General features: G+C 41.5%; 2 protein-coding genes across 2 annotated transcripts in view; one reads left to right on the forward strand and one right to left on the reverse strand.

The window, feature by feature from the left end:
- mrpl32 (mitochondrial ribosomal protein L32) overlaps positions 1 to 27,505 on the reverse strand; it is a 133,402-nt gene that overhangs the window by 23,044 nt on the left and 82,853 nt on the right. The gene's annotated exons all lie outside the window — the stretch shown is intronic.
- Positions 242 to 15,243, forward strand: zhx1 (zinc fingers and homeoboxes 1). Its single transcript, XM_083990066.1, has 8 exons — positions 242 to 966; positions 3,070 to 3,402; positions 3,528 to 4,000; positions 4,266 to 4,469; positions 4,638 to 4,853; positions 6,266 to 6,430; positions 6,544 to 7,773; positions 9,300 to 15,243. Exons 2-8 carry the CDS (start codon positions 3,189 to 3,191, stop codon positions 9,582 to 9,584), a joined length of 2,787 nt encoding a protein of 928 aa, XP_083846192.1. The 5' UTR covers positions 242 to 966; positions 3,070 to 3,188; the 3' UTR covers positions 9,585 to 15,243.

Raw genomic sequence — 27,505 nt, forward strand, 5'->3', positions numbered from 1 at the left:
AAATGATCAATAGAAAAAGGCTGATTGGTAACACAAGACATGATCAGGCAGCAGCGGCGGCGGCGGCGGTGTTGTGTTGTCCTCAAGTAGCTTCTGCTGCCCTGACGGGTCATGTAAGGACATGTTGGCTCGCAGCCGGCTCGGCTCGGGACATGAATGCGGTTACCGCTCCTCCTCGAAAAACTGTGTGCTTATATATCCGGTTCATTTCAGGACACGCTGTGACTGAGGCTAAAGCTAAAAACCCAGCTCACAATAGCGTTAACTTATATCACATTTCAAAGAATATAATAAAAGTTTCTACCAAAAAAAAAATCGTCGCCCAGGAATGACGTCAGGACGTATCACATTGAATGATGACGCCGTTTGATCATTAAAAATCTGCCGTTAAAAAAAAAAAAAAAAAAAAAATCTGAGAATTGGGTCAGCAAACTAACAGGGCACCACCACCAAACCGTCACGTTTATGAATGTAAGGTAACAACTACCGGTCGTTTGGTTTGATTTGACGATAATATAACTTCTCCACAGACGCGCCCTGAGTATGAAATAACCTGTTCCGACGAAAAGCGAGAGGGAGAGAGGGAGAGAGGGAAGGAGAGACAGAGAGAGACAGAGAGAGAGAGAGATGTCCGGTGATTCCAGCATCTGCAGCCGGGAGCCGTAGCCGCGTTAGACCGGTCCGCCCGTCCGTCCGTCCGTCGGTCTCGGGAGACCGGCAAGCCCGAAAACACGTTACCGCTGTTACCTTAAAACACCCAGCCGGCCCACCGACCCACCGACCGACCGACCGACCGGCCGGGCTGAACGGTGGTGAGGAGGAGGAGGAGGAGGAGGAGAGACACCGACAGACACCAGAGCTGCTGCTGCTGCTGCTGAGAGGAAAGGAGAGGAAATTTATTGCTCGCTTCGTCTCGTCTCCACAGCCTCTGGTAGCAACACAGTGCACATTTCACTACTAGTTCCAGTAAGTTTACCGCCACACGGAATCAGCAACAATAATGATATTAATAATGACTGGTGGTGGCCCCGGCTAACTAACACCGGCTAGTTGGCCCACCTCATAGTCATGCTAGATGCTGCTGCTGCTGTCGGGCTAAGTTATTAGACCACCTCCATGTGTAACGTTGTGTGTCAATTTCAATCGCTCTAACATTGTTGAAATAGTAAGGAATTAGCTAGCTCACACCTTCAAATGATTGTGTAGATATCTGTGAATGCAAATAGTCTTCTTGTTGTGGCAGTAGTACAAGCATAGCAAACCGCACACAGTTTTATTATTGTTATTGCTAAGACTGTAATCTATCAACAGATATTTACACTAGTAGTTTTAACTGAACCTTTGTTGTAGCACGTGTGTCGACCTGTGGTAACAATCAGATTAATTTGAGTGATAAACATGAATACAAAGACAGAAATACAAACGAGAGAAGATGGAAAAAAAAAAAGAAAATATTTGTTGCCATTTTGTTTTGTGTGTGTGTCTCTCATACAAAAGGTGTTTAATTTGTATAGTGAGATTATTATTACCCTGCCATAAACGAGATAATTTTGGTGTGGTCCCTACCAAGGTTGTGGTAATAACCACAGAGAGTAGTAGCCTCGTTGCTGAGATTTGCTTGTGTGATAATAATTTGTGATTAAATAAGATGTTTGTGTGTGCACAGAACTAGATTTTACAGGGGACACTTTAACAAGACAGGGCATGAGTTTCAAGGTCCTTGTTACGTCAGCTGACATTGTGCTTTAGTAGTGCACATTCCCAAATAAATTTCCACAATCCATTTTTAACGCACAGTGAGCTTGGTGCCTTCCTGAGGGTGGTGCAGGGTCTTGGGGGGGTTACACGCCCTCTTTGCCCATTTATCCAGCTTATTCTACATGATCAGATAGAGTTGGATTCATATAATAAGCATTATTATATAGCCCGCCATGAAATCCCCCAAACCCCAAGGTGACCTCTCATAAAAGGTTGTTGTGTCCGCCATCAGTCAACATAATAAAGACATAAGGCAGAAGAAAAAAAAGCAAGTGATCCATACATCCAAGAAAGTGGAACCAGTAAATGTTGGTATGTTTTGTTTGAGGATAATACAAAAGTTAAACTATAGTCCTCTGTAGACTTATCAATTAATCGCTCACATGACCACTAATGTACATGTTGTTTTGCATTCATTTGCCACATGTTGATATTCATATTGATTTCAGAACAAATCGCTGTGTTATCTTGAACTCGAGCCTAAATCTAAAAACTGTATTGCCCATTAATCCTTGTACTTAGCTAATTTGATGAACACTAGTTTGTTTATGTGCCCACTGTTAGTCATCATGATGAATGAAGTGCACCATTTTATGTTCTCCTGGGCACCATCAAGTCTCTCTCACGCAGTCGCTTTCATATTATAATATGCGTGTACCATACACTTGACGCACATTGTTATCACAGCAGTTTGAAAGTGTTTAACATCATGCTTTTTTGTCAACACAAAAATAGTTTGTAGGGTGTTAGATTCATTCTTTATACATTTAAAATGTGCAATATAAATTGAATTTAAAAGAAATCTTTTTTTTTACTACAGTAGGCCTATATCATGGCTATTTATACAGCAGCTTTAACATGTCATAACTGGTTATTGTATAAGTATTTGTTTTTTGTAAATGTTTTAAATCTTGGCAACCGCAAATCACCGGAAAGAGATAATGTTTGATTCTTTTATCTAAGGAAAGATTAGGACTGCAGTGCACAGTCCGTCAAAATATAATCAAAATGGAAACCTGGCCAAGCACAGTGTCCAGATTCCAGATCCTATGAGCTTTCATTTCTTTGATAAAAGTAAGGATTGAATACGTAATGATTGTGTCACGTCACTGTTATGCATTGTCAGCAACATAATCATTGTGATGTTTCTATTTTACATGGTGCAACACTGACGGAGTGGTTTAAGGCTAATCGTCATTGGATATCTAAGCCGTATTGTGTCATATGAAGATTTTACTCTTTATGTGATGATTTACTTATTTATATATTACATGTATATTAGCTATGTATCTGTTTTGTTTTTTCTCCCAGAAATAAATAATTCAATGACTCTGGCATGTGAACACAACCTCCTGAGACATGTGAGCCCCAACACTTTTGCCACAGATCCTCTTTACCCCGAGTGGAAGTAAACAGAGTTTGGTTTGACGATGTCGAGCCGCCGGAAATCGACCACACCTTGCATGGTGCTGCCCTCTGACGTGGTGGAGCAGGAGGAGGTCGAGGAGAAAACGGAACGGACAAAAGAGGAAGAGGCGGTGGTGGAGGAGGAGGAGGGGAAAGTGAAGGAGGGAGCAGAGGAGGGTCCAACTGCAGAGGAGCTGGGTCAGGCTGTAGTGGTTGTCCCCACACCGCCAGATACAGGTACTGTAAGGTTTTATCTTCTCCCCCACACAGATGACTGTACACAAGGGGTCTGTAAAGGTGAATGAGTGGGAGTAACATGGTACATTTTCATCACAATGAATGTTGTATTATTATTATTATAGATGAGCCCAGTGTCTCCGCAGTAGAAGACAGTGAAGTCCTCGATCCTTCGCTGAAGCGCAGCACTACAAACCCCGCTGAGGATCCGAGCAGTGACCAGCCAGCCCAGGAGCAACAGTGTGAGACGCCCGAGGAGGGAGGAGGAGGAGGAGCAGCGGACCCTGCATCGGTTGCTGCCATCTCTCTCAGTAAGACACCCATCATGAGGATGAAGACCAAATCTGAACCCAAGAGGATCGCCGTGTCCCTGAAATCGTCGGACGAGGCGGCGGACAGTTTTGGAGGAGGTGGCGAGGGAGAGGTGGGAGGAGAGCAGGAGCCGATCGAGGCTCCTCTGGGGCCAATGACTCCCGTCGAGATGCTGCTGCATGACTCCATGAAGCTCGGAGGAGCCTCGCTCATCAGCCCGCACTCAGAACAGCCAAGGAAATCATCCATTTTAAACCCCACAGTTCTGCCTGCTGGCCTTGCACAGGTAGACGTGATTATACAAATAAAGTTATTCAGAAGAAAAGTCCATTAAAAAAAGAAAGAGTATCTGACTCAACAGCCATTATAATATAATAATGGATTGCAATGCTAAATATTCTCAACGGGGAAGTTATGTTAACTTTAGCTGATCCGCAGTGGGTAGATACCTATTGTCTTCTTCAGAGACACTTTGGCAGGAACCCAGCTTGACAAATAGAGCATGACCAGTGTCATTTCAATATCTGTCATCTCCTTCTCCTTTATTCCAGGTATTGTCAGCGTTTCAGGCTCAGCAGAGTGCAGCAGTGGCTCAGCCTCAGCTGCTGATCCCCCTCAGCAGCATCCCCTCCTACAGTGCAGCTATGGACACCAACCCTCTGCTGGGCAGCACGTACAAGAAGTTTCCTTACCCCTCCATGGCCGAGATCAGCAGCCTGGCAGCACATACGCAGTTTACAGAGGAGCAGATAAAGGTAGATGGATTTGTTTTCACCGTTGTCTGTCTGTTTGTTCTAAGACACAAATACAGGCTTTTTCTTTTTTCCTCCACACCTTAATTTTAATGTTAACTACTATAATATGATTTTTAAAAAATACAGTATTTTGTAAATTATGCTCATATGCCCTCAATCTCTCCTCAGGTGTGGTTCTCAGCCCAGCGGCTGAAGCATGGTGTTAGCTGGACGCCTGAGGAAGTGGAGGAGGCCAGGAGGAAACAGTTTAATGGCACAGTGCACACAGTGCCCCAAACCATCACCGTCATACCTGCCCACCAGCTCTCAGCTGCTGCCAACGGTCTCCAGTCCATTCTTCAGACCTGCCAGATAGTGGGTCAGCCTGGCCTGGTGTTCACACAGGTAGGTAAGGAAAGAAAACACACCATGTCTAAAAAAGACTCAGCAGCTATTCTTGACCTTACATTGAATCTAGCCACTTTAACTCTAAGCTGCATCAGCTTTATTTGACTTGAAATAGAGTGACTTTGTATTGAATCTACTTTGACTGAATAATAACAAAACTATATTTTTTATTGATTTTATGTTTTAACTGTAGGGTAGCATTTTGTGTTTTTTGTCTATTCACTCTAAATTATCTACAGTATTATCTCAAGAGCAAAAACATGCCTGTAATCAAGGGTTTTCAGGTAACTAACTATCAGTTGATTTTCTTCATGCTGATATCTTGTATAGGTTAAAGAGATTATTCCCTTTTGAATTTCATTGTAGTGTAGTTTCAATGATGCTGATCATCTTAAAGGGATATTCTGGCGTAAATTTAACCCGTGGTCTAACGCACCGTGGGAGAGTGGGAGAGTTCTGTTTTTGTATCTTTTCAATAGAAACCAGGCAAAGCCAGCGGGTGTTTGATGCCCCGGATTATGTGCTGGGACCCTATTTGTGCTGTTGATGAAGTCTGGTGCTGTTCTGAGCATTGTTTGTGGCTATGAGTGGCTTTTTTTGATGGCGGTTGGCTCTTGGCTACAAAGACAGCAGTGTTTTGCCATCTGGCTGTCTGTGTTGAAGTCGCCACAACTAGAGAAGTTTGCAGTCGGCAAACTTGATCTTGGAGGTTGTGTTCTACTCGGTCTCTCAGTGCGTTTGACCATTGGTTAAATTTACGCCGGAATATCCCTTTAAGGTATTGACTGCAGTCTCACAGATTGTGTTGTGAGGTATTGCTGGGAATCAACACTCACAGAGTTTGAGAAATTAACATTACACAAATGGTCTTCATTAGGGCTTCAACTAATGATTATTTCCATTATCGATTAATCTGTTGATTTTGGAAACAATTAATCAATGAGTTGTTTGGTCAATACAATGTATGTCAATCAGTGTTTCCCAAACCACAAAATTACGTCTTCAAATGTCTTGTTTTGTCCACAAACCAAAGAGATAGTCAGTGAATTGTCATAAAGGAACAAAGAAACCAGAAATATTCACATTTAAGAAGCTGAAATCAGAGAATTTTGACTTTTTTTCTTTACCCAAACTGATTTTTCGATTATCAAAATAGTTGATGATTAATTTAATAATCAATTATTGTTCGATTAATTGTTGCGACTCTCGTCGTCATGCCACCACACATTACCATCATCACACACAAATATGCTCTTCTGTTGCTGTGCTTAGTGGGTTGCCCTTTCCTGTTGTGGTTTTGACCTTTGCTCATATTTTATATACGAAAGAGGAAAGCTAATCTTGCCAAGATTGAGACATTTTCATGTCTCATCCACACGTTGCGTTTGTCATTGTCTGACTATGTGTAGGTCGGACCAGGGGGAACCCTTCCCGTGACCAGTCCCATCACCCTGACGGTGGCGGGGCTGCCCAGCCAGTCCCAAAGCTCCAGCAGAGTTTCCTGCCTGCCCACCCCAACAAACAGTGAGCTGAAACGGGCTACCACTGTCCAGCCTCCCTCTCTTTCTCCACAGGTGGAGACAACACTTAAATCTGTCTGTCAGACAAGTACTTGTTTGCACTCGTGCTCTCATTGCAAAACAAAAAACACTTGTTTAATGTATAACTTTCTACTTCTCTCTCCAAGGAGAACTCGGCCCTCTGCGCTGACACCTTCAGTATGCGGCCTAAGAAGTCCAAAGAGCAGCTGGCAGAGCTGAAAGCCAGCTACCTGAAAAACCACTTTGTCACTGATGCTGAAATTGCCAGGCTGATGAATCTCACCAACCTGACAAAGGGAGAGATCAAGAAATGGTTCAGCGACACCCGGTACAACCAGCGCAACTCCAAGAACAGTCACGTCATTGTTTTCCACGATGGAGGGGGTAGAGGCGGTGGCAGCTGTAGCAGCAATGCCAGCACCACTATTGTCATTGACTCGAGTGATGAGAACCCAACATCTCCACATCCTCCCTGCACACCTCCTGTGAAGGAGAAGGAGACGCGGCCCAAAACGTGGAACCCATTCCCGGACTTTACCCTGCAGAAGTTTAAGGAGAAGACACCGGAGCAGCTGGTGGTGCTGGAGGAGAGTTTTGAGAAGTACAGCACCCCGTCAGATGAAGAGCTCAGCCGCCTGAGGACGGAGACTAAACTGACCAGGAGGGAGATCGACGCCTGGTTCACTGAGAGGCGAAAAATGCCGTCCGTCAGCACGTCCTCGCCGGATTCTTCAGAGGGAGGGAAGATTGAAACAGACGGAGGAAAGGCAGGTGAAAGAGCAGGAGCAGGAGGAGCATCATCTTCTTCTCCTTCTGCCTCTTCGTCCCGTAGAGGCAGTCAAACTCCCCCCGGAGGTCGCAGTAAGCAGCTGCCCATCACCGCTCCCAGCAGCAAGAAAGACATAAAAGATAAAACTAAAAAGTCGCCGGAGCAGCTCCACATTCTGAAAGTCGCCTTTGTGAAGACCCAGTGGCCCTCGCCGGAGGAGTACGACCAGCTGGCAGAGGAGAGCGGCCTTCCTCGCTCTTACATTGTCAGCTGGTTTGGGGACTCTCGGTACTCGTGGAAAAACGGAAACCTGAAATGGTTCTTCCAGTACCAAAGCGGGAACGTTGAGGCGGTGAACGTCAGTGGAGGTAATAAAATGGGAAGCAGCAGGAAAAGACGCGGTCGAAATCGCGGTTGGGGTCGGTCCCGGACCAGGAAGCAGCCAAGACGGTCTGCCTCTTCCAGTGCAGATGTTGACAGATCCCCACCGGCAAAGAAATTTAAGACTGGGAGAGAGATCCTGAAGGAGTACTACGTGAAGAACCAGTTCCTCAATGAGGAAGACCTGGATGAGCTCGTCACCAAGACCAACATGAGCTATGAACAGGTAATCAAAATAACCAGGGCCCATCGGCCAAATGCTTACTGCTTTAACCTGTCTAATGGCCACACAGTTGAAAAACACGAATTATGGCCTTAATCCAACTGGACAACTAAAGTGCATATAAACGTGTTAGTATGACTAAGACAGGACCTATCCAATTCCAACTAAAACTCCCAGATAATGTGATTGGAAACCGGTTTTCTTCTACATGTATACGTCTTAATCTGACTGAAACTGGACAATGCATGTGCCCATGCTACACAACAAAGACGGCACAAAATGTAGCATAGAAGCCGGACCAGAACCCGGCCAATACATAGTCATAGCAGTAGGTTCATTACTTTTAATTATCGGTGCATGTTGTTTTGAGATCTTCGGGGCAGAGACGTGAGCTGCTCAGCAAACACAATGGAGGTGAGCGGTACTGGTGGTCCCCTGTCCCTCAAAACTCATCAAATACAAAAACCAACAACTCCAAAACACTCTGGTGGACAAGTTGTGACCTGCACATTCACCACGCTATGAAATAATCATGTAACATTACAAGACGGAGTTGTTTTCGAGGCAAATGCAGCCGAACTACATTCCAGACACGGCTGCTGGGCGGAGTGATTTCACAAGCACAAGTAGTTCAGAGTATTTGCTTCGTGTGTCGTAATGTTACATAATTATACACGATTATTTCATAGCGTCGCAGATGTGCAGGTCACAACTTGTCCACTGGAGTGTTTTGGAGTTGTTTGAGTTGAGTTTGATGAGGGACAGGGGACTATACTGTTTCTACCGTTACCTGAGCAACAACATGCACCAACTATTAAAGTAATAAACCTACTCCTATGACTACAGGGATTATTGTTTCCTATTAATTAACGAGACTATTTGGCAGCCCGCCACAGTCTCGTTCTGTTTTCTGTGTTTGTCCGGGTTTTTTCCCCCTGGGTTTAATTACGCGGGGTGCCGGCCAGGTATCTCTCCTGGCAGTTAATAGAGTTTTGCTTGTTTGTCAGTTTGACATGTATAACCTTAACCGAACTCAGGTTTCACCAAAAACCCCTCACACAAGGGAAATACTCTCGCACTCCCTGATTATGCAGTGAAAAAGACTTAAGGAAACGACTGAATCAATCAGTACACAGAATCAGCATTACAAGAAAGCAGGTTCAAAAAGGCTCAAAAGCAAAACAAGTGTATTCACAGAACTAACAACTCAAAACTCTAAGGTCCATAACACAGAAAATCCCATTTTCCAGGCTTTCACTTCTTCCAAAACTCAGGTTATCAGTTCAAACAAAAGTCAGTTTATTGAGGAAAAAAAAACAATGTTTCATGTAGAAAAGAAACTCGTATTAAAGGTAAATGTTTGTGTTTGTATCAACACTCCTTGAAAACACAATACTCAGTGTTAGTACTTATTAATCTGTAAAATCTAAACTTGTCTTCTTGTATTAAAAACTGCCAACGTTTTCATGACAGATCATGATCTTGGTGTCCTCACTTGGCCATTACCCACTCCATATGTTTCTGTGTAGGTGAGGGAGTGGTTTGCGGAGGTCCAGCGGCGCACAGACATGGGGTTAGACCCCTTTGTGGAGCACACCGCACGGAGACGGGACGGAGACCAAGTGGGAGAGGTAGACGGAGAGGAGACGCAGGGCGAAACATCGACAGCCGCCGAAGACCAGACCGGTGCTGCGCCGGGAGACGAGGAAGAGGACGAAGAGGACGAGGAGGAGGACGGCGACGATACCGATGACAGTGAGGTTTGGGAACCGTCACGTAGCGTCAGGAAATCCTTGTCAGTGTCAGAAGACTAATTATTGTGGAAAGCAATGGCGAGAATGTTACAGGGGAAATACTGGGCTGATCAATGCTGGAGGACACGTAGCTGAATAACGTCTTTCTGCCACTGATTCGCTTGTCTGGACATTTATAACATTAATTCAACGTTTTTTCAAAACTATTTCTGATTCATGTCTACATGAGACTAACAGATGGACTGTTATCTTTAGCTCACTCTCTCAATAGCAATCTTATTATCTGTAAGTAATGCATCACCGTTTAAACAGTAATCAAGGTCCCCTACAGATCTTCAGTGGCAGACTTTGGCAAAGCTCAGAAAACAGTCGTTAAACAATATCACATCAAAAAAAAGGAAGATTACTATGAAGTGAAATCTTCACGCTGAGCCGCAGATGAAAGCTGGCAAGATAAAATAGTTGCCGAAGAAGACGCTGTATCTGGGAGCTGTAGATCATTCTTCACAAGCAACTAATGAATACTGACTGTTGTGTGTGAGAGATTGTAGGAGGAAATGACTCCTGATGAAAATGTCCACCATGCTCCTTGTTAAATTTGCACTCCTTGTTTTTTTGTTTTTTTTTAAATCAAGCCATTAAGGGAGATTTATTCACACATTTATGCTGCATTTCCTCAAACGGGAGTTTGTTATGCTGTTGTGAGCACAGGCCAAAATTCAAACTTCAGTCTCCTCTCCAGTGTTATGAATGTTTCACCCCTCGTCCCAAACTAACTGCACATACAGAAGAAAAAAAAAGACTTTGATCTGTTGTATCAAAGGTGCTTTAAAATGTATCTCCACTAGATGTCACTGCTGAGCAATGTCCCCAATCAAACAAGCGTACATCCATCAGTGGATCTGGTTGATTTTTCAGGTCATACTACCACCTGTGCAGATCACGCCATAGACCAAGACGTTTGAACTGACACTGAAAATCAGGTGTTTTATCTCTCTGGGATAAAAGGCCTAACATGAGAAAAGTACCTTAAAGCTGAATGAATGCCAATGCCATGATGCTTTTAAAAAACGCTGGATATCTAGTCAAGTCTTCCCTATAGTGACTCATTGTTCATAAATATTATTAGTATTAAATATTTCTAACTGATTACAGATCTAATCTGATGGGAAAAAATCCAGTATGTGTTTAATATACACTGCTATTAATGTTTTTGAACCAGTTTTTCACTTTTTTGACAGAACTCATCCTGTGCTGTGCTATTAAAAAAGAGAAAAACTTTTTAAAGGAGTTTCCGTAGATTCAGACAGCGTGAGGCTTTTGTGCCAAAGTTGAATGTGTTGTCTCGTTAACAGTGAGTTACAGTTTGAAGCAGTGGTTCAGTTTGTGAACTTAGTAATGGCCACTGACTGTGAAGAACACCTCTGGCTCCACTAAAATAGTAACAGAAACTGGATGGACTGATTTTTTTTTTACAATGGGTTGTAGTTTTCCCCCAAACCATGTAAATGTGAGCTACAGCTCCAATGTAAATTTTAAGTAAATCAGTCCACATATTTTCACCCTGGATGAGACTGCTGTCGTCACTAATTCACCAACACCTTGCCTTTTGTTTGGGGCTCATGAAAGAAAAAAAAGAAAAAAAAACAGGCCTATGAATTATTTTAGGTCCTGACTCTTTAAGAAACACTGTTTAATGGTATTTCAGATGATAATTTGACTGCAGTCTGCACTGATGAGAAAATGTGAAGCACCTAAACAAACCTTTTTTGAAAGAAAAATGCACTTTGTCCACTTGTTTTCACTGTGGACTAAATCCTGATTAGGCACCTTAATCTCTTATTATACCATGAAATGGCTCTGAGAGACCAAATCTGTTTTGTATGACTAAGAACTGAACCAGTATTTTGCCTTTTTTAATCCTAAGTGTGTTTTCAAGGGGAGGAATATTACCAATTTATTCACTTTTCTAATAATGTGTCATTTCATATTTGGATGTTTATACGGCTCAGAAAACTAGTAGAACAATCACCTGCCGCTTTTGTTCACTAAATTGCACAATTTGAGCCCAGTTTTTGATCATTTCTCCTTTTAAAAATGTGCATGTTATATTTGTCATTATGTTTTTTAACTGTTGCTTTAAAACAGGAGACATGTCTCCCATCTCTCCTACTCTGCTCACTCATGCCCCCGTCTATTTAGCCCTCTTGTTTAGTCCACTTTTGTAAAATAAATGCCTAGACTTCATGATGTGCACTTCCTAAGACATGTTTCTGCAAATGTTACCAGTGTCCTGTTGGTTCTCCGTCTCATTGAACTGTCTACAACACAAGCAGACAGGCTGACAGGGCTACAGAGACATCTTCAAAAGACTGAGACCATTCAGAAAATTGAAAGAAAAGAAAAAAAAGACATTCTTGGAAAATTCACTTTCTCTCGTGGAGGGAATTGTGATGCCTGAAGAAACAGCACAGCATTCCCTCTGTGGTGGGAAATCTACCAAATAACGCTCCTCCTTCTCACTGTTTTCTTCATGCTTTGGTGCATTAAGACGACGGGACAATAGACTGAAAACTGTCTAGAGCACAGTTCTTCACCGACGGGGGGAGAGACTCTGACGAAGCTTTGCAGATAAACCTATGTGCCTACATGGCTCCTATACTTGTTTGAACAGAATTTCAGCAACTCTCGACAAAAGATGAGAGAGTTTGCGAGTGCTTTGGAAATCAGAAATTGTTGGCTGATTGTTCGGAGGGGGGGTGGGGGTCTTGTTCAAACTGAGGTGTGATGCATGACCAAGCTCTGCTTTCTGCTGACGCTAAATGATGCCTAGATAATCTGAAGTTGACATTGCAAACTTCTGTTGTAAGTCCTTAAACGAATACCTTGGTGTTTTGAATTGTGTTTTATTTTGTCACCAGGCACTTGTCACTCTCCATGTTGCCCACTTCAGCTACATAAAATACATTTTGATGAGTATCTTAGAAACCATTGTGGGCAGTTAGCAGCTGTGAACTACCAGCTAACGTAGCCCTGTTATGGTAACTGAGGTAGAGTTGAAACTATTGTGTCATAATGTGACGACTGCCTGGCCATGAAAAATCACAAATTCAAACGTTGAGGTACCCTTTGTCTAATACTGCATGCAATAATCAAGACGAACAACTGCTCATTTTGTACATAGAGTATTTTGGGTTGGTATACTTGGCACAGTAGAAGCCTAATCTGGGTTTACATTTATTTTGTATCTCATTAATACCAGTTTGTCACTTTTTAATTAGCACCTGAATTGCAACCATGGACCTGTTTTCTTTGACTGCAGAGCCACTTATTTATGTTGTATCCCCATTAGCTTGGCAGCAGGATTGCATTGAGTAGCTAGCTCCATTTTTAACGACAATGGAGGTCATTCGTTGGCAGCCATTTTGTGCCCATTTGTAACCATTTGAATTCTGGTACTGGTACTACATGTCCTAATATACACACACTTGTTTCAGTCCACAGTTTAGGCTTAACTCCGTGTCCAGGTATCCAACCCCCCGGTCTTTTACAGTGTGCTCTTTCTTTACTATAGCCAGTCTGTTTTGAATGGTTTTATATGTTTCTATCTATGAAAACTGTGTCATTACAACTCTGTCAACTCGGACATCAGTGGATTGCTTGTTAACAATACCGATTCATACAATACAGTACAACAGAGTAGTGTTTTTGAAATAGAATCTGTTTTAGAGTTCAGCCAGTGTTGCCTAAAATGGCTTTTTGGTACTTTGGTTGCAGAATGTATAGAATCAGGACTCATTTAGAAAAGACAAGCACTGACTTAAAAAGGAACTGCAAAGACTGTTTCTGGAAGAACCTGGACATTCCTTTGCTTGCTAATAATTTGGCTCTACCCAACAGCACACAGACTGACAGAAACCTCCATAAAAAAAATTTAGGAGCAACATCTAAAGTTGCTTAGAGAGAGAGACACACTCCATTGACTCAGTTTAATTGTCATGAGGAGTATTTCTCAGTCTTTGTATGGTGTCTTCCACGGCTCTAGACAGAGCTTTTTCATAGTTAAAAAAAAGAAAAGAAAAAGATTATAATGATGTCATTAGGTTCATCTCTCATATTTATCTCGATTCGTCACGATTGTAAATTGGAGGTGTAATGTTTCCTTCACCTACAAAAAGACAAATCGGTTGCATTGTGGGAAATGTAGCATCACCTGTTGGATATAAAAACAGGATAACATCTGCTGTTGAGATCTGCTGCACTGATTCTGACTCTATATGGAAGGAGTGCCCCTCTTGTGACAATACGGTAACAATGTTTTGCCGTTTCGGGCTCCATGTGACCGATGCTGCTGCAGTGAATCATTTCTTTTCTTTAATCTTTTCCCCAGGTCTTCTGAGGTGCTGTGTCTCTTCTCTGAGTTGTGGTTTTATATCCATCACTCATCTTGTATCCCAGTTAACCTTAGTGCAGTAGAGCTACAAGCTAACATTGTGATTGGAGTAGTTTACCTGCTGTCCTATAATGTCATATCTGTATCCCTCGCTATACTTCAGCTATAGTCCTCACTCGTTTTCTGTATTTAGACAAGTAGTTGGTTGAATGTTTCTTACAGCTATCAGAGATTCAAATGTTTTCAGCCAGATTTTTGGTTTAAAAAACAAACAAAAAAAAACATTTTGCCAGAACTGTAATATACTGTACGTATAAATGGAGATGTTTTTTTAAATTCATCTACAGTGGAATTTCGCCTTCTGGTTAGTCTGATCTCATTTTTAGCTGCTGACAATGATTTTTAGCCCAAGTCATTGCTTCTAATAGATGTGCTTTGCTTTTTAATCTTTTTTTTTTTGTTCCTGCTTCAGTACAACTCATATTTCCACCTCTGTTTACTAAGTGATGACAGACTCCTGTATCAAGTAACAGTTGGTTTCGTAGACACAGATACTGTCAGGAAAACACACTGATCAAACTATATCACCACCTTTATCCAATGGTGTGTAATTCTAGAGGCATCAGATATTAGCTCCACCATTTTAAAAGGATTTCACCCCTGACTTTACTGACAGACCCAGTTTTTTCGAAAATAAGATGTTATTTCAGACCTGTTCAAATCCACCATGAGCTGGTACGACAGTACAATGGATTCTAGGATTGACACTAACCTATTTGTGGTTTAGGTTTTCATGGGCAATGCAAACTTTTCGGTCTTCATTGTTCTCGGCCAAACTTCTCATCCAAACAGTTCATCTTGGTCTGATTCTGTGTCTACGGAAGCGTTACTTCAATCTATTTCTGCCTGTACATTGGAAATGTGTTTTAAAAAATGAGAGGATCTGTCATAAAGTTTGATAAAACACAGTATGTATGTGCTATATTTCCTCTGCAGGCTTGTTTTAGAGAGCTAAACAATTCTTTGTGGCCCTGCAATCATCAACTTGAAGCTACGAGCTGTGAGGCAAACAATTTGTGCAATGTTAATTTAAAACCCCGGCTGTTGTTGAGGCTCTGGCTTGATTTTTAGCTTGATTTAGAAAAGATTTATATTTTATACTTGTTTGAGGACAAACCCCAATAAATTTTGATCAGAAAGATGGCTGCCTGTGCACAGTGTTTGTATCTCTTGCTTTGAATAAATGGGATATGAATCAGTCTAGACCACACACACATTCACAGTGGAAAGTACAACAGTGTCTAATTCAAATCCTGTAAGTCGATCACTACTTCCCTCCTGACAGATCCACCCATCACGACTGTTAATGGCAATAATACCTGTCTGTTGCTGACAATGCACAGAATGTAGTTTTATGTTTTTAAGTCTCTTGAGCTTCAGCCATTCCTGTATTGAAGGTCAGTGCTCTCAGAGTAGCAGGTTACAATCGGTTTATTATGAGATCATTTTATCTGGAGCAGTTTCCACACAGGAAATGTAAATGTTTCTTTTCCTTGTTTATTTGCAGCTTGTGTTTTTTGATTGTTAGGTGGACCAAGATGATTTACATAGGGTAACAATGGCTTTTCAGAGATTTTTGCATGTTGTGTCGGAACCTTTACAGAGTTACTTTGTTGGGACAGCAGGGGATGTTAGAGGATGCAAATGATGTTGTGATGTTATTGATAACCAATTTTTTTTCAACATTAAACAACTGCAGTGAAAAAACAGAGACAAAGAAATAAATACATTTATGAAAAGAGGAGGAAAACAAAACAACAACAAAACAAAAAGAAACAAAACAAAACAACTGAAAACAATAGCAGCAGCAACAAAAAAAGGACAACAGGTTATATATCGTCAACATGTACTTCCTGAATCTCTAGTGAGTTATAACCATCATGCCATGATATTTTATTTCAGTGAGATAGATTGCATTCTTTGAAAGTGAGAGATGAGAGGCTGCCAACATCTGTAAAATGTATCTGTTGAACCACGAATGGTGTATTTGATCTTTTCCAATTTTTAAATCGATAACGGGTCGTGCAGCCAGGATGTGTTTGAAGGGGGCGATTGACTCTTTCAGAGGAGGAGAATCCGACGATGGGCGGTGGCGTTATTCTGAGTTGGTGTGGAGTATTAACCCAGCTGTGGCTTGGAGAGGGCGTCATATTGAAATTGGTGTAAAACGGACTGACAAGGTAAGAGCAGCACAACTGATATTGTCAATTTGTTTCACACCTGACAAAATGTTTGTCTCTTTCTCTGAAAATTACATTTGAGTATTTGTGCATGTGCAGTTTAAAAGAAGTTGAAAACTGTGTTACCGCCCTTGAATTATTTCTCTGTGTTCATTTGTGCAGAACATTTAACTGTAGACGGCTGATCTTGCTCTTCTCCGCTTTGGTCAAGATGCTGTGGACTCTGTTGCTCACATCTCTGATAGCTCATCAAATGCTCATGATTGGTAATGATCCTTTAAATGATCAGTATTTATTTTTTTATTTTTTTGCAAAACAGTTGTTGAGTTTTTGATGCTTTTATCTAAAAAAAATCACTTTTAGTGAGTTTCTCTAAATTGCAAAAAGCAATGATATTATATGTCATTACATTATTATTATTATTATTATTTTTTATTGGAACAGGAATTCTAAAATAATTTTCCTCTGTACCATTTTACCATTGCTAAAAGCTGCAACAAGCAACTATATCACATGCAACTACATGAAACAACTTTTTATTATGTGTATCATTTTGTGGAAGGACCCCCTTGAAAATGAGATGATTCATCTCAAGGGGCTATCCTGAATAAATCATTTCAAATTCAAATTCAAATTCAAATTCACAAAGACAAACAAAAAAACTCTGGTAACAGGAATGCTAAAATAATTTTCTGCCGTTTCATATTTTACAGCTGATTCAAAGGATGCAGGTAGGATTAAACGCATATCTTTCCACCTCTATTTACTGATACTTAGTGAAAAACACACTGATCTAACTGTATAACTCTACCTCAATAAATTCTGTTTATCTAAATACATCATATGTTTTACTGTATCATTTTACCATTGCTAAAAACTGCAACAAGCAACTATATCACATGCAACTACATGAAACAACTTTTTATCATGTGTATCATTTTGTGGAAGGACCCCCTCGAAAATGAGATGATTCATCTCAAGGAGCTATCCTGAATAAATCATTTCAAATTCAAATTTAAATTCAAATTCACAAAGACAAACAAAAAAACCCCTGGTAACAGGAATGCTAAAATAATTTTCTGCCGTTTCATATTTTACAGCTGATTCAATGGAGCCCACCACTAATACAGGTAGGATTGATTGCATATCTTTCCACCTCTGTTTACTGATACTTTAGGGAAAAACACACTGATCTAACTGTATAACTCTACCTCAATAAATTCTGTGTTAATCTAAATATATCACATTTTTTACTGTATCATTTTACCATTGCTAAAAACTGCAACAAGCAACTATATCACATGCAACTACATGAAGAAAAAAAAAAAAAACTTGGTAACTGGAATTCTAAAATAATTTTCTGCTGTTTCACATTTTACAGATGGCACAACCTCATATAGGCCTAAATTCACAAATAACAGCAGCAGGATTAAATGCATATCTTTGCAGTAATTTGTGTAAACTCTCTCAAGTTGTGACAAAAAGGTATAGTAATATAATAAACATATCAAGGAACTGATATTGATTTTTTGTTTTCAACAACAGATCTTTGTGGAGAAAAAATACTGGTAGACCTGCAGAAACCATTCACTAATCAGTCATCAAACTTCATAAACACCGAACAAAATATCACATTATCCTCCGAGAAAGCCATCGATGGGAATAAATTGACTTGTGCCCACAGCAAGAAGGGGGGCCCCCACTTCTGGACTATTGACCTAAAGAATGTCTTCAACATTTCCTGTTTCTGCATCTACAATGAGGGTCAGAACAACATTGACATGACCAACGCTGAGATCATCATTGGGAACCGGTAATGCCTTTATGTTGTGTTCTGTGTTGAGCTGCATATTTTAATTTTTTCTGGTCAAAATAGACTATTCTAACTTTCACTCCTGTGGCTTGATGTTAAATGGTTACAGTTTTAGTTTAAAAGTCATGTAAAAGTCATCAGCTGCCTAACCCATGTGAATAGAAACTCAGTGTTGTGCCAAGTTACTTTTTTCTTTTTCAGTTTTCAGCTCAAAAACACAAACATCCCTCTGCCAACGCTATTTATCTCCCTCTAACTGTTTGTTTATATGTTTCTCCTTTCCAGATCTATTACTATTGGCTCCTTCAAGGGAGGGCAAAATAACTGCTTTCATTTACCTAAAGGAGAGCTGGCGCGTAACATCACTGTCAAAAAAAACAACAACAATGATCAGGCATATCCCTCAGACTTTTTAGTTCTGTGTGAGGTGACGATCTGGAGCCAAGGTACAACACATGTTCTCATGCTTATTTGGTGCAGTTCACACATATTGTAAATTGCTTATTGGTAGCCACACACGAGTTAATACTGAAACTGTTACTTTCCAATAAAATGTTGACAAATTCATACAAGAACAGTAAGCAAATAGATAAATAGAATAAATTGGTGGTTATTTTAGTGTGACCCTCCATGTTGCAGCCTCCTGTTTCTCTCTCAGATGTTCACTCTCTCTTATGTGCTATGTCAAATCATTTTGTGTTTCCCTTTACTCATTGTTTTTTTCTCTCTCTTTTTCCTAGCATCCCCTTTTGTACTGATCACCGAGAAGAAGACGTGGGAACATGCCCTGTACTACTGCAGGGAACATCACATGGACCTGGCCTCCATTCTTGATGAGCAGGATCAGGCCTGGGCTGAGGCCGAGGTCAGAGAGGCCAACACTCCCTACGTGTGGCTGGGCCTTCGCTACACTTGCACCCTGGGGTTCTGGTTCTGGATCCAAAGTCATAGCTTAGGGTACAACAATTTTGCCAATTCTGCCAAAATCGAGGAGTGCGATATGAGTGTGGCCATGAACAAAGCAGATGGGAAATGGTACACTGAGCCTGACAATCTGACTTACAATTTCATCTGTACAAAGTAAGAGAAATTAAAGCAGAAGTGAGTGATATATTTGTGTTAATATAAGTCTTAAATAGTTATATCTTCCGACAGCAATCACTTACATAGAGTGTTTGGACTGAAACACGGGTCTCTCAGTCCCTCTGCTCTGCTCTGAGCCGAAGAGAAAACATTTATCGTATCCTACAGTTTTTATCCAATGAGGAGAGAGAACGGCATGCAGGGCTGTGTGTGCAGCCAAGGAACGCCGTGAATGTGGTGACGTAGCGACGAGGACTGTTATGGTGCGTTCAAGGAAACTCGTATTTTTCCGACCGTGAAGTGGTACCAGTTCGATCTGGTACGAGTTCACCGGTCGGAAGTTACGAGTGGCCGTTATAGTGACTTTCACCGGTAAAACAGGTCGGAAAAACACGAGTGGGTTGCCTGAAACGCTACAAAGTCGTAAGTTGTGACTTGAAGCTGTAATTTACGATTTCAAAAGCCTGCCAACGCAGCATTAGCGAAAACGACCGGACCACTCACTTCTGCTTTAAGGTTTTGTTTTGGTCATGCTTTACTTTGAATATGTGGCACTGAAGGCCTTGTTGTGTTGTGACAGATTTTCCTCTTGTGTTTGGCGTTAGTTGTCCAGATAAAACAGACAGGATGAAGCAAAGAGGAGCTCTGTTTCACCTCAACATCGTCTGTAAAAATAATAGCCTACTTTTTGTTAAATTAGATAATAGTTTGCTGTTTTGTTAACTGCAATTGTTTATCAAAGTTGCTTTACTGTGTGTTCTGAAACCTCTTTGAAATGTAATCATGTATGTTTGACAATTAAGAAAGGTTTTTTTTTAAATCTCCTATTGAACATGGATCCTGAATTCATGTTGTTGATTAATGTATAATATGAAAAAAGACATTCAGAAATGTTTATGGATGTGTCTCAAATTTACAGAAAATGAAAAATGCACAGCCATTATATATTCAACGCTTTTCATCTGTCTACATAGGCTACCTATTTTGCAAAAATGTTCATTAACGGCCTTCATGGTGTTTAAAAAAAATAAAATAAATTTATATATACATATTTTGAATTGCATGTATTATTTCTTCTGAATAGGAAATACATTATCTATATCTGAGCACTAATTATATTCATGTGTGGATTGACTTGGGCATTGTGAAGACATAAACCTGACTTTTTATAGAGACTTTGTTGTGTGTGCATGTCTTTAATAAACATTGAGATACTTACACATTTTGAGTGTGCTGCGTTTTTTCAGCAGATTAAGACCAGGGGTGTCAAACATGTGGCCCGCTGGCCAAAACCGGTCCGCCAGAGGGTGAGGGTCCAATTCAGCCCATAGGATTAATTAAGCTCCAGTTGTTTTATGACATAATACTAATATTTAGTGAAGCAGACACATGTTCATCTTCTCTCCTCCTGATTTTTTCTCTCGGGGTAATCCCTATGTTCCCCGGGTCCTATGTTCTCCGCTGTGTATGTGACCGGGGAACAAAGAACCCTTTTTTAGAAAAAGGGTCCCATGTTCCCCACTTTTCCCCAAAAGGACCCGGGGAACATGCAATTTTTGGTCTCATACCTGGAAGTGGAGTTGTTACTTTGCAGTTTTTTGCCTATTTTTGAGTGAGAAGTGGAATTGTCCCATTGGTTGGGTTTAAGCAATGAAGAAAGGAGTTGGTTAGATTTAATAAAAAGACCAGGTAGAGACTAGACAGGACAGATAGATAGAGTCCAGATATGTAGAGAGTCCATCGACCGGCAACAGGGCTTTTTGGGAAAAATGGGCAACATAGGACCTGGGGAACATAGGTATGCTCCCGTTTCTTTCCACAGTGGTTTTGTGAGAAGCAGAAAATTTACAAGCTCAGAGTTGACCTTGCTGTGAGACGGGGGAACTACTTGACAGGCAGGCCACAGTTTGTCCATTTGGTCAGTGTCCTGTAGGCCACAACACATGCAAATTGTAGCATCACCTGTTAGATATAACAACAGGATCTGCTGTTGAGATCTGCTGCACTGATTCTGACTCTATATGGAAGGAGTGCCAATACGGTAACAATATTTTGTAGGGATGCAACAGTAGACCTATGGTAAAATACTGAACCGTTCGGCCCGCCCTGCCCGTCATTTTGCTTTGGCGCTTATTGCTTTAAAGGCTACTGTGTGTGCCTGTCCAGGCAGGCGAAAGCCCTCCCCCGTGGGTTAATGTCCAATCACTGTTGTGCCTCCACCTAGAACGTCTCTGCTATAACCCTGTCACAGTTGCAAGATCAGACTACGCGCAGGTGTAACCAAGGGGGTGGATCGGACTACACGATGGCGTAGCTCACAGTCGGCCATAATGGAACGGGCAACTTGCTCTGACTCCATACTGGTGAATGGATGTGGTGTGGAAGTAAGAGAGGGATCAGCAGTGTGTGCAGAGCATGGATGCTTGGACATGTGTGTGGTGTGTGTTGGATGAGCAGCAAACCAAACAAAAGACAAAGGCTGTGGTGGTGCAGGCCTGGCAGAGGCCACACCCTGTTGGCCAGGTAACGCCGACTCCACCCACCAACTCTCCCAGAGACCTAAACAGGAGCAGAGTGAGACACAGGAGGAGCCGGGAGGGGTCGTCACACACTATACTCCAGACCCAGCAGGGGGCGCTGGCAATGTTGAGGACCCTGAGTGCTATACCTACCATGATGAAGCTGCCATGACTAGTTAGTATGCTACATGTGCTGATAATACAAGTGGTTACAGAGAAGAGACCAGCTCCTTTATTCTGATATATTGAAGATATCACAAAAAGTAAACAAATCTAAACAAAAACAGGCACAATCTAAAAACAGACACATAGAAAATACATTCACAAAATACATACACAAAAAATGGCAAGAGGTCAGTGCAAGAGGTCAACACTAATGTCCACAAGATGGCAGTGGAAAGCAGCAGAGCAATAAAGTGCATGCATGTGATGTCATGATCACAAAGTGCAGAGTCAGCGCTTTATTTCAGGTAGTGAGGGGAGGGAGTTCATCAGCCTCACAGCCTCTGGGAAGAAGCTGCATCTCAGTCTTGTTGTCTTCTCCTGCCAGAGGGGAGGGGGGCAAACAGTCCATTTGCAGGATGGGTACAGTAGGGTCTCATAATGCAGGATGCTCTGCTTCTGCACCTGCTGACGTAGATGTCCTCAATGGTGGGAGGGCAGCAATTTGTGACTATCTGGCCCAATTCCAATCCGGCCCCTTATGGACTCACTGACTTAGAGGATGAGCGCCCTTTTTTCCCTCTTACTTCCCTCATCATCGATGCTGACTTAAAAGGATAGTTCACCCAAAATTCAAATTGCACCCATTATCTACTCACCCTCATGTCGACTAAGGGCTGGGAGAAGTTTCAGAGTTATCCGTGGCTTTTCTGAGTTACAGGGGGTCTCGGCGTAGCAGTGCATGTCCATATAACGGTTGCAAATGGATACCACTTTTCTTCGTAACAAAAAGACACACCAAAAAACATCCAAATACCTCCATGCTGCTCGTATGTAATGTCCGTCTTGTATTGAAGCCCCGAAATGCGAAATTGTTCCGAAAAAAATGTAACAAGTCTATATTTATATATAGCTTGTTTGCAGCGGAAGCTCCTCTTCCTGGTCCGTCCAAAATCTCGCGTGATTGGCGCCGGCGTCAGTAATCGCACGGAAAACGTTTAAATTTAAAAACTTTAACAATTCCTACCAAACCAACGGTACATGCTACAGTTTTGAAACCTCACCACAATGTAGCCCCAATACTGCTGAAACTTTTGTTCATTTAGACTCAATACAAATTATGAAGTCCATCACTCGTCTTTTTTCAATAACTGTACCGTGTCCTAACTGGATGTAAAACTTTTAAAATGTATCTCCTCCCACAATTTTTGCTCAATTGTCACCATAGCCTACTTGCTGGAGAGCATCTCCAGACTGTCCTCCACAAAACTTGGTTCTCGGATTTTTGATTAATCAAAAATTGAGCCTATACAGTGCATGAAAACGTTTGACTATAAACAGTATTGTAAACATATACTATCATCCAATTCCTGCTAAATACATTTTCAATCTTCCTGAAAAAAATTGAGAATATTTTGGAGTCATGGTTGATGAAGTTTGGCAAATATCAGAATTTTATCTCAAAAACTGAATTTTCTAGAACATTTTGAATTCTGCTCTAATGGGAACAACTGGAGTCAATGTAAGAGTGGCATTTTTAAACATCACATTTTCTCTTGAGAAGCAAAACACTTATCGCTAAAAACAAATCACCAACATTTCCATGCTGTCAAGATGCAATTTATGTTTTATCAGATTTTTGTGTAGATATTATAATTTGTGACATTTTGACCATTTTTGAAAGCTGCGATGACACCTTCTGCCTGGCTTGTGACTCCCTGAGTCTATTTGAGAAGTCACACACCAGGTCTCACTCACTGACAATTAGCTCATTGAGTTAGGAGCTGGTTCTTGGTGTTGGAGGATGTGGGTTCAAGACCCAACCAGGGAGTTGACTAAAATACCAGATGGTCTTTGTGAAACAAATGTTCAATATCTTAGAGTCACAGATGTTTAATATACCAGAATTTTACCTCTTTTTACAGTGGTTTCAAATCTGCCTGCACGACAGTGAATGGTTTACTCAATTTGTGAAGCCATCGTAGCACTGCCACTTGCCAATTACAGTAGCTCAGTGTGATTCACAATGGTCTTTGGTTCCAGATGTTGCAGGTTCAATCCACAACTGGTGTAAAGTGAACATTACAAGGTCAACTGGCTTGTCTTCCTATTATTCAGAATTTGCCTAAATTTAGCCCGGACCCGACCCATCGCTGTGCAGCAGCTATAATTTGCAGCTTGTGTTTTTTGATTGTGAGGTGGACCAAGATGATTTACATAGGGTAACGGCTTTTCAGAGATTTTTGCATGTTATGTCGGAACCTTTACAGAGTTACTTTGTTGGGACAGCAGTGCGTGTTAGCGGATGCAAATGATGGTACTTCCTGAATCTGAGTTATAAACATCATGCCATGATATTTTATTTCAGTGAGATAGATTGCATTCTTTGAAAGTGAGAGATGAGAGGCTGCCAACATCTGTAAAATGTATCTGTTGAACCACGAATGGTGTATTTGATCTTTTCCAACGATAACGGGTCGTGCAGCCAGGATGTGTTTGAAGGGGGCGAATGACTCTTTCAGAGGAGGAGAATCCGACGATGGGCGGTGACGTTATTCTGAGTTGGTGTGGAGTATAAACCCAGCTGTGGCTTGGAGAGGGCGTCATATTGCTTACTTCTGCTTTAAGATATAGAGAATATAGAACCCTTTTTTAGAAAAAGGGTCCCATGTTCCCCACTTTTCCCCAAAAGGACCCGGGAAACATGCAATTTTTGGTCTCATACCTGGAAGTGGAGTCGTGACTTTGCAGTTGGAGGCGCAGCTCGGACTTGTCTCGTTACCAGTGGGAAAGAAAACTGGTTCTTTGAAATCGGTGTGGTGCCTTATGATAAAACAAAAATAACTTTTGTCTTGCCCAGTAAAATGTTGCAGTCTGTAAAAGTTTTTTTTTTTTTAAAGGAATACCTTTAACAAACAATCACTAACATAACATTCAATTGCCAACAGGAAGGAGCCAGTCTTTCAACCTTCCTACCTGGGAGGACTAATGTGATGGGAGCGCAAACCAGACCACCCTTCCTCCTTGCTCTTGGACAGCAAAAATAAAAACAAGATCCAAAGTGTGTAGTGTGTATGTGGCAAGGTGAAGAGGGCCCGGGCGGGGATTGAACCCACATGTCCCGGGTAAGAGTCATGTGCGCTTGCCAGTCACCCAAAGGGACATCCCCTTGGCCAAGTAGCCAGGGCGCATGATCAATTGGAGGCATAGTGACAGGAACCGTCAACTGTCACATGTGGGAAAAATATATTTTGTTTTACTAGTGCAAAGTGCCTGGTGGAACATGAAATCCTGAGAACTATGGCTTGACATCTTCAATTTTAGTAATGGTTATTTCTGTCACAGGTTCTTCATCGCCCTGGATCAAAAGGCGATCCCCTGCAAAGGCCAGACCGCCGTGGCAGCCTTTGAAGAGTTATTCAAGGCTCATTATGTCTTTGGGCTCATCTATGACAACATGCTCCACAGCATTTACACGTGCTCTTCTGTTGTGTTGAAAAAAGTTGACTATTTGAGTCACTGGTCCTGTTTTGTTTGTCAAATTGTTAATGTATTTTTTAAATAAAAATAACTAAAGTCAAATGCCTTCCTTTTTATTGTACTAGTTATTATCAACACCTCCAAGAGTCATCGACTAACCCCTGCTTGAGAGTTATTAAGTGACACTGCATTGGTGTTGAGAAACACCTGGTGGGTGTAAAGCAAGTATCCATAAGTGTTAAAGCAGAAGTAAGCGATCTGGTCGTTTTGGCTAACTTCTTGGCAGCCGATGGAGTTTTTTTTCGAAAATAAGATGTTATTTCAGACCTGTTCAAATCCACAATGAGCTGGTACGACAGTACAATGGATTCTAGGATTGACACTAACCTATTTGCGGTTTAGGTTTTCATGGGCAATGCAAACTTTTCGGTCTTCATTGTTCTCGGCCAAACTTCTCATCCAAACAGTTCATCTTGGTCTGATTCTGTGTCTATGGAAGCGTTACTTCAATCTATTTCTGCCTGTCCATTGGAAATGTGTTTTTAAAAATGAGAGGATCCGTCATGAAGTTTGATAAAACACAGTATGTATGTGCTATATTTCCTCTGCAGGCTTGTTTTAGAGAGCTAAACAATTCTTTGTGGCCCTGCAATCAACTTGAAGCTGCGAGCTGTGAGGCAAACAATTTGTGCAATGTTAATTTAAAACCCCGGCTGTTGTTGAGGCTCTGGCTTGATTTTTAGCTTGATTTAGAAAAGATTTATATTTTATACTTGTTTGAGGACAAACCCCAATAAATTTTGATTAGAAAGATGGCTGCAGGCGTGCGGCTGAGTTCTGGATGTATTGCAGTTTATTGAGGAGTTTGGATGGTGGACCATAGAGGATGCTGTTGCAATAGTCCAGTCTGGATGTGATGAATGCATGGATGAGGGTTTCTGCAGCAGAGAAGGTGAGTGAGGGGCGGAGACGGGCAATGTTCTTGAGGTGGAAGAAGGCGGTCCTGGTGATGTGGTTGATGTGGAGGTCAAACCTTAGCTTACTGTCGAAGATGATTCCTAGGTTGCGGGGGCAGTTGTGGGATGAGGGAGACAAAGTGCAGTTATCAAAGGTGAGGGAGAAGTTGTGGCTGGCTTTAGTGCGGGATGTGGGGTCAATGATGATTATGTCCGATTTGTCACTGCAGTTGAAGATAGTTTGTTTGCATCCAAGATTTAATTTCTGTGAGACAGTTGCTGAGGGTGGAGTGGGTGTTGTTGGTGATGGCTTTGGTGGAAATGTACAGTTGGATATCGTCGGCATAACAGTGAAAATGGAGTCCATGTTGACGGATGATCTGGCCAAGGGGGAGGATGTAGAGGATGAAGAGGAGGGGACCAAGCACCGACCCCTGGGGGACACCTTGTGACAGGGGAGCGGTGGGGGAAGTGCAGTTGTTGATATATATGGATAATTTAACCTGTGGAGCAGTTTCCATGCAGGACAGTAAATGTTTCTTTCCCTTGTTTATTTGCAGCTTGTGTTCTTTACCACGATGGCTTACATAATGCAAATCATATGGCTTTTCAGAGATTTTTGCATGTTGTCTCGGAACCTTTACACAGTTACTTTATTGGGACAGCATGCATGTTAGCGAATGCAAATATTGGTCTCTTGATATGCTCACCGTGTGAGAAAACAGCAGAGGTGACGTTATTCTGAGTTGGTGTGGAGTATAAATCCAGCTGTGGCTTGGAGAGGGCATCATATTGAAATCGGTGTAAAACGGGCTGACAAGGTAAGAATTTGTTTCACACCTGACAAAATGTTTGTCTCTGTCTCTGAGAATTACATTGGCGTATTTGTGCATGTGCAATTTAAAAGAAGTTGAAAACTGTGTTACCGCCCTTGAATTATTTCCCTGTGTTCATTTGTGCAGAACATTTAACTTGTCTGTAGTCGGCTGATCTTGCTCTTCTCCGCTGCGGTCAAGATGCTGTGGACTCTGTTGCTCACATCTCTGATAGCTCACCAAATGCTCATGCATGGTAATGATCCTTTAAATTATCAGTATTTAATATAATTATTTTTTGCAAAACAGTTGTTGAGTTTTTGATGCTTTTGTCTAAAATAAATTTTTTTTAGTTGTGTAAGCAGTTTCTAAAAATTGGAAAAAGCAATGATATTACTTACAATTACATTATTTATTTATTTATATTTGTTTTTATTGGAACAGGAATTCTAAAATAATTTCTGCTGTTTCACATTTTACAGTTGGTTCACAGGAACATGGGTCCGACAGTAATGAATGT

This window comes from Trachurus trachurus (assembly GCF_905171665.1).
Source record: "Trachurus trachurus genome assembly, chromosome: 16".
NCBI lineage: Eukaryota > Metazoa > Chordata > Actinopteri > Carangiformes > Carangidae > Trachurus > Trachurus trachurus.

What these genes read in the sequence shown, in the direction of transcription:
- zhx1 (XM_083990066.1), top strand. Translation starts at nt 3,189, where the DNA reads ATGTCGAGCCGCCGGAAATCGACCACACCTTGCATGGTGCTGCCCTCT. An exon ending in TGCCTGCTGGCCTTGCACAG is followed by an intron (nt 4,001 to 4,265) that starts GTAGACGTGATT and finishes CCTTTATTCCAG; the next exon opens with GTATTGTCAGCGTTTCAGGC. An exon ending in CTGGCCTGGTGTTCACACAG is followed by an intron (nt 4,854 to 6,265) that starts GTAGGTAAGGAA and finishes GACTATGTGTAG; the next exon opens with GTCGGACCAGGGGGAACCCT.